This window comes from Epinephelus fuscoguttatus, linkage group LG16 (assembly GCF_011397635.1).
Source record: "Epinephelus fuscoguttatus linkage group LG16, E.fuscoguttatus.final_Chr_v1".
Classification (NCBI taxonomy): domain Eukaryota; kingdom Metazoa; phylum Chordata; class Actinopteri; order Perciformes; family Serranidae; genus Epinephelus; species Epinephelus fuscoguttatus.
The window spans coordinates 33,273,020-33,287,451 of NC_064767.1; the positions used below are offsets into that span (position 1 = coordinate 33,273,020).

Consider the following 14,432-nt stretch of genomic DNA (forward strand, 5'->3'; position numbering starts at 1 on the left):
TGTAGGTTACAGGTTAGGTTATAGGTGTTTATAGGTTTGGGTTTTTTCATTAACAGTCACTCTGCAGCTGTTTGGCTTTTTACAGCCATCCCTATAACATGGTACTATGTATCCCACTGCGTACTTTAATTGGTAGTACTCGTCATGTTCTCATGTTCAAATTCTCCTTGATCAAAGTGGTAAATTTACAAGCTCAAATCCAAAAATGTTCTGCCAGAAAGTCAGGTGACATAGTATAAAAAGCAACAAAGCCAATCTAGGAGGGAAGATGTGATAGATAGATGTGAGATGCGTAGGACTCTAATGCAGGAGACTGCATTTTGAGCTCCATGTGAGTCAGTTTTGACCTATCAGTTTTAGACTTGGACTTATTATTTTCGGTTTTTAGGATTTATAAAACTGCTAAATACACATTTGGTACATAAACTTTAGCACAATAATTGAGTAGACCTGTTTGAGTTAACGCCCTATTTCAGCATTGCCAGGACATGCAGGAATATACAGCTTACACTGGGGATATAGATACACACTGGCTATGCAAATGGAATTCTTGGCTATGGATACCTGGACTACTGAATGAGCCCATCAGACACTGGCCCAGGGGCCCAAAGTGTCAGGGCCCTCCCTGGCCTCTACCTACAAAATGTCACTCAAAGAGACACATCAACCACCAGGACACTCGATACAACCACAAAAAGGCAAGGCAAGTTCATTTACATAGCACATTTAAGGAGTAAGGCAATGCAAAGTGTTTTACATAAATATCAAAAACATGGAGGCAAAGTGCAAAAGAAACACATTATAAAAGGAAATTTAAATACAATTAAAAAGGACATTTAAGAGAAAGAAACATAAAATGACCACAAAGAGACACAAACAACTACTAAGAGATGCGAAACAGCTGCATGGAGACACAAAGAGGCTCACAAAAACTACGAAAAGGGGCAAAATAACCACAAATACACAAAATGACTACAAAAAGACACACCTAGAAAGCAATGCAAAATGACTACACAAAGGGGAAAAACAACCAGACAAAAAATAACTACAAAAAGAACAACAACAATTACATGGAGCCTAAAAATTGAGACACAAAATAAGCACAAAAAAAGACACAAAACCACAGAGAGACATGTTACAACAACAAAAAAAGGTGCGAAACAACAACAAAAAGAGGCAAAAATAACTATAAAGTCTGTGTCTGACTACTATGTAGGAGAGGTGGTGGGGCCTTTTGCATGTCTGTGCCCAGGGGCCCATTGTCTCATAATTCACCCATGAGCCTCAGCTGTACTGTGTTAACTATAGTATGCTAACATGCTAAACTAAGATGATAAACATTATACCTGCTAAGCATCTGCATGTTTGCATTTTCACTGTAGGCATGTTAGCTTGCTGATGTTAGCGTTTAGCTTCCCAGCTGGCAGTGGACGTCTAAATAACATCGGAAAGATGCTGGACTCTTACGTTGGATGGACGTTAAATTTGGGTTGGACTGAAATTCCTGTTGACAATATTTTAAATGTCTAATGGAGTTAGAATTCCAAGTTGTGTGGACAGGCTGAGTTTTGTTCACCATAACTTTCAACAAAAAGTCGTTATTCTACATGCTGTTGGCATATGACGCTTGGAAGACGTTGGATTTGGGTTACTGAGAAATGCAACTTAAGACCAACAAAATATCAATGTCATCTGTAGTCAGTGTTCCACATCAGTTGATGTTGGTGTTAGATGTTGTCCTGACATTTAATTTTGGTCACCCGACGTCACAATATGAATTCAACCAAATATCAAATCCAAATATTGATGTTGGTGGCCAGCCGGGTTAAAGCACCCATCTATGAAAAATAAACTCTGTACTATCTTATACAGGCTCTGAGAGAAAGCAGAAGAACGTCTGTGACTAAACAACCAAGTGATTCCTACAAACTGTTTCACGGGGTTGACTTCATCTCCTGTCCTGTAGATTCCCAGTAATCCCACACAAGACACTTGGTGGTGCACTTACCACTTAACCAACAGTGAATTCCCAGTATATGCCCCCTAATTCTTAAGTGGGGCTTCCCCCCGCTTCCATAGACAACATTTATCTAAAATGAAGTGTTGAGAAAAGTCTGTAGCGGGAAATGATTCTATCATTCGAAGATATGGCCTGTGGTCTCGTGTAGCGCTCTCCGTGATGTCACTACAACAAATAAACACAAGATATCATACAGGCATGAAGATGCACATGACTGCAAAAATGTGCACAACACAGACAGACAGCAGAAAGTTATTACACACAGTGAAGAGATGTCTGGAAATTCCCTATTTAGTCATGGCATCAGGGTATTTGTACAAGAACACAAGTGTATCATGAAAGGCTTTCAAGGATGTCAATCTTCCATTACTGAACCTGACTAACTTGCACGTCTTGCAAAGACACTCGAAACACAAAGAGGCGGAAATCTCCTTTGACTCCCCAAAACGCAGCACTACAAATGTGTACAAAGTTCTATATTCCCACACATCCGTTGGCAGATAGAAAGTAGTTCACACTTCCTCACAGAGGAATCTCGCAAAAGTAAATATTTAACCACAAGAAGTCCCAGATATGAGTGAGCATTTAATGTTCTGCACATAAACTGCCTGATTACAGCAAGTGGAGAGAATGTTTAGAGGATAAAGAGGATTATAATGAATAGGGATGACTGATCCCTCACTGAATTCGTCTCTTACTAACTATCTCAGGTTTGCAAGTCAAGTCGATTTTTTTATACTGCCCAAAATCACAAATTTGCCCCAAGGGATTTTTAAACATCCTCTGTCCTTAGACCCTCAATTCCGGTGAGGAAAACTCCTGTGGAAGCCTGCGATGTGTTTGATTTAGCTGCTTCCACCTGCTGACAGTCTAAGTTGCAAAGGTAGATAGATGCTAACTGCAAATCAGGACAGCCTGCATCATCTTCACAAACACAGGAACACTGTGTGAAAAAACAGACAAGGGGTGAAGGTGTTATGCTGTCAGTGCTCGATAGATTAAAATGGTAAGTGAAAAATATGATTACATCTGAGGACAACTAAAGTTCAACAGGTGGTCCAAAAGAAGTTTGAATTTTATTGTCTTTCTTAGATTATCTAATGTAGTCGGATAAGTGGCAGGCTTGATAAATGACTGATAAGTGCATATGCTCCTGCCATCCTCGTTTCATGCCGCTCCATCAAAATCCACTCAAACACATCAGCTATAAAGGATGCTTTGTAAAAGGTGGATGTTGTTTTCCCCTACTAATATTAGGACTTAAGTGTGTTCAAAATGAAAACACTACCCATCTTCCCAATGTAAATAACCCAAAGGTACACTCAGTTCACAACACCTATAACCCCTGCATGTAGTTACAGCCTTACATCCTTTAAAAACTCAGGTTTCATGGCCATAAACACAGCAGCAACTGTGCTATTTGGAGCCAATGACCTGCAAGAGGATACATGAGAATGAGTTTCATTAGCTAAGCATAAAAACCACTATAATGCCTGAGACTGTGATGGGTTTCCCATCTCCCATAAACAACATGATGTAAATGGTGTCCTACAGGAATGTCTGTGCTGCTTAGACATGTAGTTGGGGTTGTCTGTGAGAGGATGTCCTGACTCTGCATGTCACTGCAACATTGAACACCAAATACACTGTGACTCTTCCTGTTGTGTTACCACAGAAAGACAGGGGGTTTGGCTCAGGAGCTCAAAATCCTTAAATTATATAGGCTTTGTTATGTTTCATTTATTTATTTTTGATCATACCTTTGGCCCAAAATAAATATAATTTACTCTTTCTTACTTACTGCACAGATCCACAGGTGCAATTTGTGTGAAATATCTCTATGATCTCTAATGAAAATAATGTAAATTGGTGGATCGCCAGATAGTGTTGTCCACATTGTTATGACTGTGTTGAATGCTAAAAGATGACATTTAGTCAATGTACTTTTTCCAATTCAGTGTTATTATGTTGGGCAAATATCTGACACAAAATGTTGACTTGAAACATTTAGGCAACTGCAGTATTGCTGTTTCAGCTTATTTATTCTTCTTATTTATAGCTCAAGGAGCCTCTCCTGATACAGTGGTGACTACCTCTGGTGGCCAAGTGAGATCACACCTGTGCACCTATGGGATTGATTACGTATATGACAAAGCAATACCTCCTCGTTATGACGCCAACAAAATCAAAAATGTAAAGAAAGGGTAGATAACCAGTGTAGGATAAAAACAGAAGCTAATACATGTATAACACAGGAATGACTTCTGCTCTTCAAGAAAAGTGACTGTAAAGCCTTCGTTGACCACGATTACATGCTTTGAGTGCTCCCTGCTGGCAAGAGTATGTAGTTTACTACCGGAAATACGTAATCATGTTTTCAAAATAAGTGTATCGGATTTGGCAATCGTGTTATGAGAAAAACACTGACTCACTGTATTTTCTTATATTTCGTGCAGTTAATTTAATCCCAGTTCACACCCTTTGAATCACACAATTCTGTAAAATTATGTATTTTCGGTTTTGTGCATAACATTGGTTTACAGGTCAGGTTACATTTATTTTGAAGGATTAAAACCGGAAATGTTATTGTTATTGATCGCAAAACACGCGCGAAGGAAATTAAGTTGCTAACGTGAGTGTGTGAGGAAGGAGACAAAGTAGGTAAAGTTAGGAAGGAATTTTGTTTCGTGTTTAAGTTGTCTTTTGTGGTTATAGCACGAACCGCAGCGTTTAACTGTGTCATGTGAGGTCACGTTAGCAACTAAGCCGTGACTTCACTCTGTAAGCGCATATGTGTCTGTTACTAATACTATGATAAGCAAGCTAATGTTAGCCCGCTAGCCAAGCGTAGCTAACTACTGACATCCCAAGGAACTATATCTTTCATATTTTACTTGTGGCAACTTAACACTGACGCCCAGGGTTAAGTTCTACTTCAAAATAAACTGGTTCCAGTTTTGTTTTCGTGACTTAAAAGGTTGGGGCGTTTGTTGTAACGTTAGTGTTAGTTAGCAGTTGTTGGACGTCATGAAGTCATGAAGAGTCAACATATATATTGATGCATTTCATTTACCTCGATTGTCGGAGTTGAGAATCTCGTCACGTCCGACTTGGCCGCTTTCCAGTACAACGAGTCGGAAAACCACAATGTTAGCAATACCATTACGAGGCAGGTTAGCCATTAATATTATTATTATCCGCTGATAACGACATATTACGCTGTACTTTGCGCATACAAACACTGTAGTATCGTGTCCACAGACAGATAGCTGGACGGGACTGCGTATACGACGTTTTGTAATGAGACACTAATAAGACAGAAGTGCTAATAAACGGTGTATTACTACAGCTTTCACTACTGTTGATGCACGGAGCAGTTGTATTGGATTTTGAGGTCGGGGTTGGTGAGGTCCCCCCGACTTTCCCAGTTGGAAATCCGACTTCCAGTGGAAAATTCCTTCTGAGAACTTTAAAATTCCGATTTTCCTAATACAAATGGAACGCACCATATCAGACAGCGATTCAGAGGAAGAGGTATGTTTACATTTAATTTCACACAATGAAGGTTTCTTCTTTATTCATAATAAAGTCTTTTAATTTCCTCCCTTTTCTGACAACTCACAATAATATCCCTCATCTTTTGAGCTGTCCTGCTTATTTAACTGGAATATGCAATAACTGAAACTTACATTAACCCTTAACTACACATGGCATTGCTTTTCATTTAGTTTAAAAGGCAGACGTGAGTTAATGTTAAAGAAATGCAACTGCAAGTCTGTTTTGAAGCAGTAACCATTGACTGTCATTTGTTTACTTTCCCACAGCCCAAGCTCCCTCTGAATCAATTCTACCCCTATATCCGCTGTGCCCTTTGCTGTGGCTTCTTCATTGATGCCACCACCATCACTGAGTGCCTCCACACATGTAAGTTACAACAGAGACGTCAGAGGGCCTTGAGTGGATTCAAGGAGTTCCACATGAATTGGATGTTTAATTTAATACATTTTTAACACTGAGCGCATTCCAGTGGTTGGGTTTCTCCTTTGGGAGTCAAACTTTTTGGGATACATTAAGGCATACGGGACACAAGGAGAATAGTGCAAACTGGAGATATGGTGCTTTCACAGTATGCCTTCTAGAGCACTAAACTCTCAGGATACCCACACCAACATGTCATTCCTAGCATGATGTCTTCTAGGGCTACCACTAACAATTATTTTCATTGTCGACTAATCTGTCGATTATTTCTTCGATTAGTCGACTAATCATTTCATCGAAAAATGTGTTAAAATTTTGAAAATGACGGTCTGTCTCGTCCAAACCCCATAATCACATCATCTAATGTCTTGTTTCATACTCACGCCAAAGAGTTTTAGTTCACTGTCACGGGAGAGTGTGTGAAGCTGCCAATATCTGAACGTAAGAAGCTGTAGTCAGAGTATTTTGGGGTACTTTTATAGTACTTTTCTATGAAAAATGACTCAGACCAATTAGTCGACTACTAAAATAGTCACCGATTATTTTAATAGTCGATTAGTAATCGATTAGTCGACTAATCATGGCAGCCCTAATGTCTTCATACCACACACGTTAGGTTTAATAAGACCACGCACAGGAGACCAGCTGATAAACCAGTCAGTGATCAGCAGATATTAGCTTATCACTGACACATCTGTCAGTGTTTTTTTTTGTTTGTTTGTTTGTTTGTTTTTTTACAGCAAAACATACTGCTCACTAAATGTCTCAGCCACAGTATTTTAATTAAAACATTTAAATTAAAGGATTCTTACTAAACTCTTTTATGTGTTTGTGTTCAAAAAACGACATTGGCTTGCATATAGTCATAAGGTCTCAAAAAATAATATTTATATCGTTCTCAAAAGTCCATATTAATCTGACCAAGTGTCTTACATTTTGATATGTTTTATCTTCTCCAAGTTTGCAAAAGCTGCATCGTGAAGCACTTTTTCTACAGCAACAGGTGTCCCACATGCAGCATTGTGGTCCACCAGACACAACCACTTTACAACATCAGGTAGGTCTGATGATATTTGCTCTATTTGATCATTTGTGTCTCTTTCTGTGCCTGTTATTTAAATAGATTGTTGCTAGTTATGCAGAGGAAAAAGTTTTAACAACTGTGGAAAATTATTACATATTATTCTGGAAATTAGAATGCATTCATTTTCTTCAGTCAGTGTTAAGCGTCAAATGCTTTTGTTTTCCTGTAGGCCTGACAGACAGCTGCAGGATATTGTTTACAAAATGGTTCCCTTCCTGGAGGAGTGTAAGTACAGTATATTTACACTCAGATGTAGTTTAACGTAGTTGATGAACATCATTTTGCGTCATTTTCTGTTTGAATCCTAATGTTAACTCTTTTTTTAATTTTGTACCACAGTGGAAAGAGAACAAATGTGTAACTTCTACAAAGAGAGAGGGATGGAGGTGCCAAAACCAGGTAATAGTTCAGCCATTAAAGTTTAAGTAAACAGGCTTGGGGCAATGTCAGGTGAACTCCTGTGATCCATTGTTTGTAATGTAACACACAGTATATCACCGTCTTTCTGTGTCAATAGCTTATTAAAGGATAAAGTTGAATGCAGTGTTACTTCACACATTGCAGATAAGCTGTTGGCCATAGAGCCTCTTGTGGACCTGACTAAAAATAAGGACAAAGGGGAAGTGAAAGAAGGGGAACAACTTCTGAGGGAGTTTTCCTCCTTGTTGAACAAGAGGGGAAAAGATTTATTTGAACATGCACAACAACATTCAGTTTTCCGTTTGTGTAAGCATGATGTGTTTGACATTTTAACTTCAGTATTTTCATTTTGCTTCTATATCTAAGCACTTCTGAAATGGAGGTCCAAAGATTGAGATTTAGCATAACAGTATCAAAACCTTGAGACTCTGTTACTCAAGCTATTGCCCTGTGTTTTTCTCTCCTGCCTTGCAGTGGTGGTCTCCCCTTCAGGTCCTCCTGTGTTAAAGAGGCAGAAGAAGGACAACATTCCTCAGTCTGTGTTCGCCATTCCTCCTGAGCTGGATGTATCTCTGTTGTTAGAGTTTGTTGGGTAAGGATCTGATGCTAATGCTGGACAGTTTTGTCCAGCGTGAATTGCATCTGTATTGGCTATTGGTTACACAGCCTCTGAGCCATTCTGCATGTGTAGATAAAATTAAAAAAGGCCCTACACAAAGAAAATCTAGGTTGCAAATGTATTCATTCAGGCGTCAGACACAACACTTTGCACTATTATTTTAAATGGCTGAACGTGCACTAAAAACCACGCGAGGCATGTCAAACTGCTTCTGACACAGCCTCATTGACCTTGTTTTTGTTTGTGGAGTGTCAAATGAAGACCCACCAAAGCTGTGAGGCAGAGAGGAAGGACGGAGAGACAGAAAGGCAGGCGTCTGTTAGCTTAGCTGAAACTTCATAAACTGTACAAATGTAATTCTACAATGCTAACAAAAACAATGACCGCTGCTAACACCTATAGTGCTACAGATTTTAACTGCTGTGTTGTCGAGTCTGATACTAAAAATAAGAAAAATAAAAGCTTAGACCCTTGGTAGTTACGTTAGCATAACAGACCCACCCCATGTCATCTACAATGAATGTTTACTAACATCTGGTGGTCATAAGACGTAACTTGCTACACAAACATGACAATAGCAATTATTTGACATAGTATGCAGTTACTATTAGCTGTTCTTAATGGACCTTTTTCACAGCAGACATTTTGACTTGTGTCAGTAGAAAAAGCACAGGTGAAATTGATAACATTAAGGATGACTGAGTTCCATTCAGTGTCCCAGTAAGCTAGTAACATTTAGCAAACATGGACAATACCAGGGTCTCCCCTAAGTGGAACGCAGCTGTCATTAGTGTCATTGAACACACCTGTGTTGCTCCTACTCTGACATGTCAAAATGTCTGCCGTGAAAAAGGTTTATATGACTTTTAAGTGACTAAAAAAGTGATTGTTCTGTGGATTTGGCTTTTTAAATCTGATGCCTGCAGTGTGCCATATGATCGGCATGAATCAGATGAGGCGCTTAAGTAATTGCTTTGAGTGTATTTGAGCCTTAACTGTTTCTCACTGGCCCAACATGTCATGGTGTTTTCATTCTTGATCTTGTTAGTGAGATGTTTTAATTAGTTAATAAGCCACACCTGCTGTCAGGATGATAGGGAGAAGGTTCAGTCTCTGCTGCTTTCAGACAGAATCAAATGGCAGAGCATTTGCCTTTTTTTTCCTTGTCTTAATTCTCAGCCTGATGTTGAAATGCAAAAAACACTGCCCTCTTTGCACTGAGAACAGCAAACAGGTTCTCACGGTCTATTTTTGTTATCTGTCTCCTAGTAACAGTGTTCTAACAAGTGGAACCAATAGGCATTTTCACAGCAGACATTGGCCTTGTCATAGCAGTAAAAACGCAGGTGTAACTAATAACATTAACGATGACTCTGCTCCCAGTAAGCCATGCTAATGAGCTAGCATGCACAGCAACAAGACCCTGCAACTCGCAGTCTTAAATGGACTGCAGCCGTTGTAAATGTTTTTCATCACACTTGTGCATTTGCATCTACGATATGTGAAAAGTCTTCTGTGAAAAGTGCCTGTTGCACTGGGCATATTGTGCACTCGGCCTCTCTTTTAGAAAATACAAACTCACAAGGTCAGTGTGAAGTAGAAGCACTGTTACAGCTACAGTAAATCAAAAACATGAAGGTGTAAATCATTCTCTAATTAGCAGTTAGGGAACTGCTGCTGTTGTCATGTCTCTTACTGTCAGAGACCATAAAAAAAGAGTTGTTAGATGAAAGGATAGGGGCTTTGCTTCTGGTCTGTAGACATAAATATGACACTGTTGGTGACCATGTCTTCCCCTTTGAGGAATATGTGGAATGCAGTTTGTAGCAGTGAATCAAACCATGCTGTCCTTACATAAACATGCCACTAGATGGCCTCAGTGTTTTAATTTGACTACTTGCTCAGTAGTAGGTTCTCTGTACTGTGTATTGACTTCTGTTTTGATTTCAGGGCTGAAGAGGGCATCAATAACTACAAGGTATTTACTCATAATATTAATAAGTATTTCTAATAGTTATAATTAGATTGTAATTGTGCACTGTAAGAGAGGCTGCATCCAGACCTACTTATATATCAGGACATCCCTGATCAAGGGACATCAAGCAGTCCTCTTAACAACAGAGCCTGGGATCTCTGTCAAGAATAGTGTCATCAGTTCATCATTGTATTCCGTAGAGTTTTTGATGAATTACTTTCTTCTGAAAAGTCTGATACAGTATACTCCACCCTGACCACCCTGTCCCTGTTTAGCCATTAGAGAGGCGGTACGTCCGTGTGTCCGGTGAGGCCACTGTCCGCCACGTGGAGCTGTTCATCAGGAGGAAGATGGAGCTGAGCTCAACCTGTCAGGTGAGTCTGCCAGGCTTACGGCTAATGAGTTCACAAGGTGACATGTCCCTGTCTTGATCCTGATTGTTGCTTTAGACAGACTTGGAAACAGGACAGCAAAGGAAGTTGGCAGTACAGTAAAGTGTAGGCGTGCACACTTAACCAGGGTCAAGCTGGTGTATGTAAGAGAGGGTGTCTTTGCTGATTAAGAGACAGCAATTTTGTAATGGCCAGCAGAGTGATCAAACTGGTGTGCAGCCAGGAAGCATGTGTGACCCAGCTACATCAATGTACACTAATGGGCAACACACACCTGCAGCTTATAATGCATATTAAACCAACTGTGTTTACTGTCTTTATTCTTCGAACCAAGCATCAAAACATGCATTGAGTAGACCCACCATGTCTCTGTATCGAAAGAGTCAGTCAAGTCAAGCCACCAGGACAGTATGGTCTTGACAATTTCCTCACCCATTCAAGAGGCTTCCTCAGTATCTTTGACTGGTTAGAACTTTTTAACTCTGTTTGAGGCTTAATATCGAGTTCAGACTGTAAAGCCTAGTTCACATTACACGATTTTCACAGCAATTTTGACGTCACAGAGGATCTTGAGAGCCACCTTGGGTCGAAGGTGAGTCGGCAGATAAGTTTGCCACGACGAGTCCTCATGTATGAACAAGCCTACGAGCAAGTCACCCCCTCGTCTGTGACTGGGACTGGATATCCGGCATGCTAGAAAACTGACACTGTCTGACACGACTGACAAAGAGCATCAGCCAATGAGAGGCGAGATACGTCCTACGTCAGCACGCAGGAGGTTGGGAGAAATGTGAGGAGGACAAGCCGCAGGGTTGCCAGGTCCGCTTATTAGCCGCGACTTTGGGCTTGTTTTTTGGTAAAGTCGCTTACATATATTGGTAGTTGCGGGTTGTGGTTTTCTGGGCTTGTTTCTAAAGTGGAGTTGCTTATTTGGGCTTGCTCTCCATATGTCGCCTTTCTCTATATATATATCCGTTGCTTCTTTTGGGCTTGTTTCCCTAGCCCTGGTTGCTTGTTTCTCTCCCAAGATGTGGCAACACTGACTAGCCAGCAAGCAGCAACAACAATAGTGGCATCCACAGGATCATGGGGAGCGTGTTGTGTTTGGACCCAGGCCCTGGAGGCAGATCTGATTCAACACTAGGAAGAATATCCATGCCTTTACAATGTGTCGTCTCCAAGTTAAAAAAAAGCAGTTTGGCAACGTCACTTTGTTATTGGGGCTCTGTCGGCGAGGGCTCAGTGGAGAAATCTTGTGGTGTGCACACACAGGTCGTAACGCAGTTGGCAAGACTCCCGATGACAGAAACACATGCCGCCAAGTATGAACACTCAAAAGATTACAATTGTCTCCATGACACAAAATTGGGGTGAAAATCGTGTACTGTGAACTAGCCTTAAGTGGAAGCGCTGTTGAGTGTGCAGATATTCTGTGGAGTGCTGGCTGCTTTCTTTCAGCACTCATATTAACCAGATGGGCTGTTACCTTTGAACACCTGTTACTTTAGTTCAAAGTCAGCCTTATCCAAACGAAAAAGCATAAAATGCGACCAGTACAACAAGCAGTGCAATGAGGAATGCACATGTGTAAACTAGAGACACGAAACAACTGATTACAAGCAGAGCCTGATATAGAAGGGTCAGCTGCTTGGGTCAAAACTCAGCAGGGTGTCTGTGACAACAGACAGCCTTAATCTGATTATAATCAAATAATTAGTGCAATGATAGCACAGGTCTGTCTCAGAGCAGTGAGAGAAGGTTCGTGGTTGAAAATATTAATGTTACAATCAGGTGTCACAGCACAGACGAACGGGAACACCTGACTATTCAGGTGTTGGCGTATTTTGTATTTAGGAACACGTGGATGAGGATTAGCAGCTTATGTTGATTTCCTGGCTTCAGTGCTGCGCTGCTGTGGGCTGACTGGAGAGGACAGACGAAGACTAATGAAGGGCCACTGTCCATTATAGCAGAGGTCACAACAGTTGTATAACATGTACCTTTAAATTCTTATATTGTTAAAACACTTTTTGGAACTTTGGAGTCGACGTGGAGTTTTAGTCTAGCTCATCATCTCCTTCCAGTTTATCAGAAACATTTATGGCATCTCCTGCAGGTTTAGTCGGTTGAACGTTTCCCTGCATTTTTGATGCAGCACTGAATACAGTGGATAGTTGAACTTGTGATGGACTCTTAAGTTGCCCCCCTCCCCGAATTTTTTTTTTGACCCGGGCTGACCCAGATGCCTGGAAACGTTCCGGCAAAATTATTAAAACCCACACATACAGAGTTCTCTGTAGGCATCACAGGACTTGTGGACTGCTCAGCTCTGTCTGATTGAGTCTCTGCTGCTGCAGTGGTCTGAAGTGTGTCTGTGTGTCCTGCAGGTCGATGTGGTTTGTGGAGATCACCTCCTAGATCACTACCAGTCACTCAAAGACATACAGAACTCTGTAGGTGAAGAGGCACTACAGGTAAGCACAGCAAAAACACACAGTAGGAACAAACCACAGTTTTAATGATGGGAGTTTTGTAGGAGATCAGGATCACTTTGGAGTCATCATTTTGGTTTTGTTTCCATTTTGCTTCAGGATGGTCTGTTGGTGCTGCACTTTGGCCTGGTCCTGCCCTCACAGTCATGAGCGCAAGAGGTGGATGTCGTTAACTCCAAAGGGGATGACCGTTATTTTTGTATTGTGTTTCTCTTCATTGGACTCATAATGTGGAGTAACATTTTCTACATTGGCATTAAAAGTGCTCCACAGCTGTTTTGGATGTGTTGTCGCTGGATTGTTTCTATCTGCTTACATTTGATACGAGTTCAAACTGTTCACAATGTAGCATCAGATTTCCAGCTCCCAACATCACTGTCTTATATTCAGGGCGACCCGTGTGTCTTGCTGGACACAGGTGACATACATATGAATTTTACTTGAGTGGAAATGACAAATACCTAGTCTTAGTGCCAAGATGTCTTCTTAGGTGTTCATTGTGCTTCCACTGCACACAAGACTGTGACTGCTGCTGTAGCTAAAACTGAGCTAAACCACTGTATGTAGGGCTGAAACTTAAATGACTCTGTGAAGCTGCATCAGTCTAGTGGACCTATCTTTTTGGAAACTAGCAACTGGTATCTTAATTTTTTGTATTTATGATCTCAAAGGCTAAGTGTGATTTCAGTTGTGATTTAAAGGGCTTCAAACAAATGTACTACCAAAGGGGTGTGTGTGTGTGTGTGTGTGTGTGTGTGTGTGTGTGTGTGTGTGTGTGTGTGTGTGTGTGTGTGTGTGTGTGTGTGTGTGTTTTGTGGAGCGTAGATCTACACTTGCATTTTTAATTACAGCTTGCTTCTTGTTGATTTACACATTTAATTTAAGAGCTTTTGTATAGATTGTCTGTTGATGCAAATTTATGAGTTTGACTTGATTAAACCTGCTTTCAGTTCAGCTCAGCAGAGCACAAAGCAGTTATTTAACTGGGGTTTGTATCAAAGTCTTTTGATAGGGTTTGTAAAAAATAGCATTCCTACTGCTTTGTCAGAATTAATAAATGACTGCCCAACTGAGAGATGTTTCCTAATTTCCTAATCTTGTGTTCTATTCAGATTTATGCTTGTTATCTAATACCAATACCCTTAAACCTAAACTTTATATGTATGCAGTTATGAAGTACCACATGACAACCAGTCACTGTTATCTGTTGGAGATATGATGGAAGATTATAGATAGAAGATTCCTCCCTGACCACAGTTTTATATACGGTACATATCAAGTGTCCATATATATAAAGCTTGTGATGTAATTCTGGTAGCATTTCCTGGTTAGTTTGTTAAGTTGTTCCATGTAAACTATTAAGTTTTTGTTCTCAACACTTTAAGGGAAAACCAAGGCAGCATAGAACTGTTAATATTGTTTTTGATGGCTGAATACACCAACTCAATTGTA

At 40.4% G+C, this 14,432-nt stretch overlaps 1 protein-coding gene across 1 annotated transcript; it reads left to right on the forward strand.

The window, feature by feature from the left end:
- The first annotated feature begins 4,605 nt into the window (after positions 1–4,605).
- Positions 4,606–14,053, forward strand: pcgf6 (polycomb group ring finger 6). The gene is made up of 11 exons (XM_049600434.1): positions 4,606–4,677; positions 5,370–5,554; positions 5,845–5,944; positions 6,959–7,055; positions 7,252–7,307; positions 7,422–7,481; positions 7,977–8,094; positions 10,072–10,099; positions 10,372–10,470; positions 12,876–12,962; positions 13,080–14,053. The coding sequence occupies exons 2-11, from the start codon at positions 5,516–5,518 to the stop codon at positions 13,128–13,130; spliced, it is 735 nt and encodes a 244-aa protein (XP_049456391.1). The 5' UTR covers positions 4,606–4,677; positions 5,370–5,515; the 3' UTR covers positions 13,131–14,053.
- Positions 14,054–14,432: the final 379 nt, after the last annotated feature.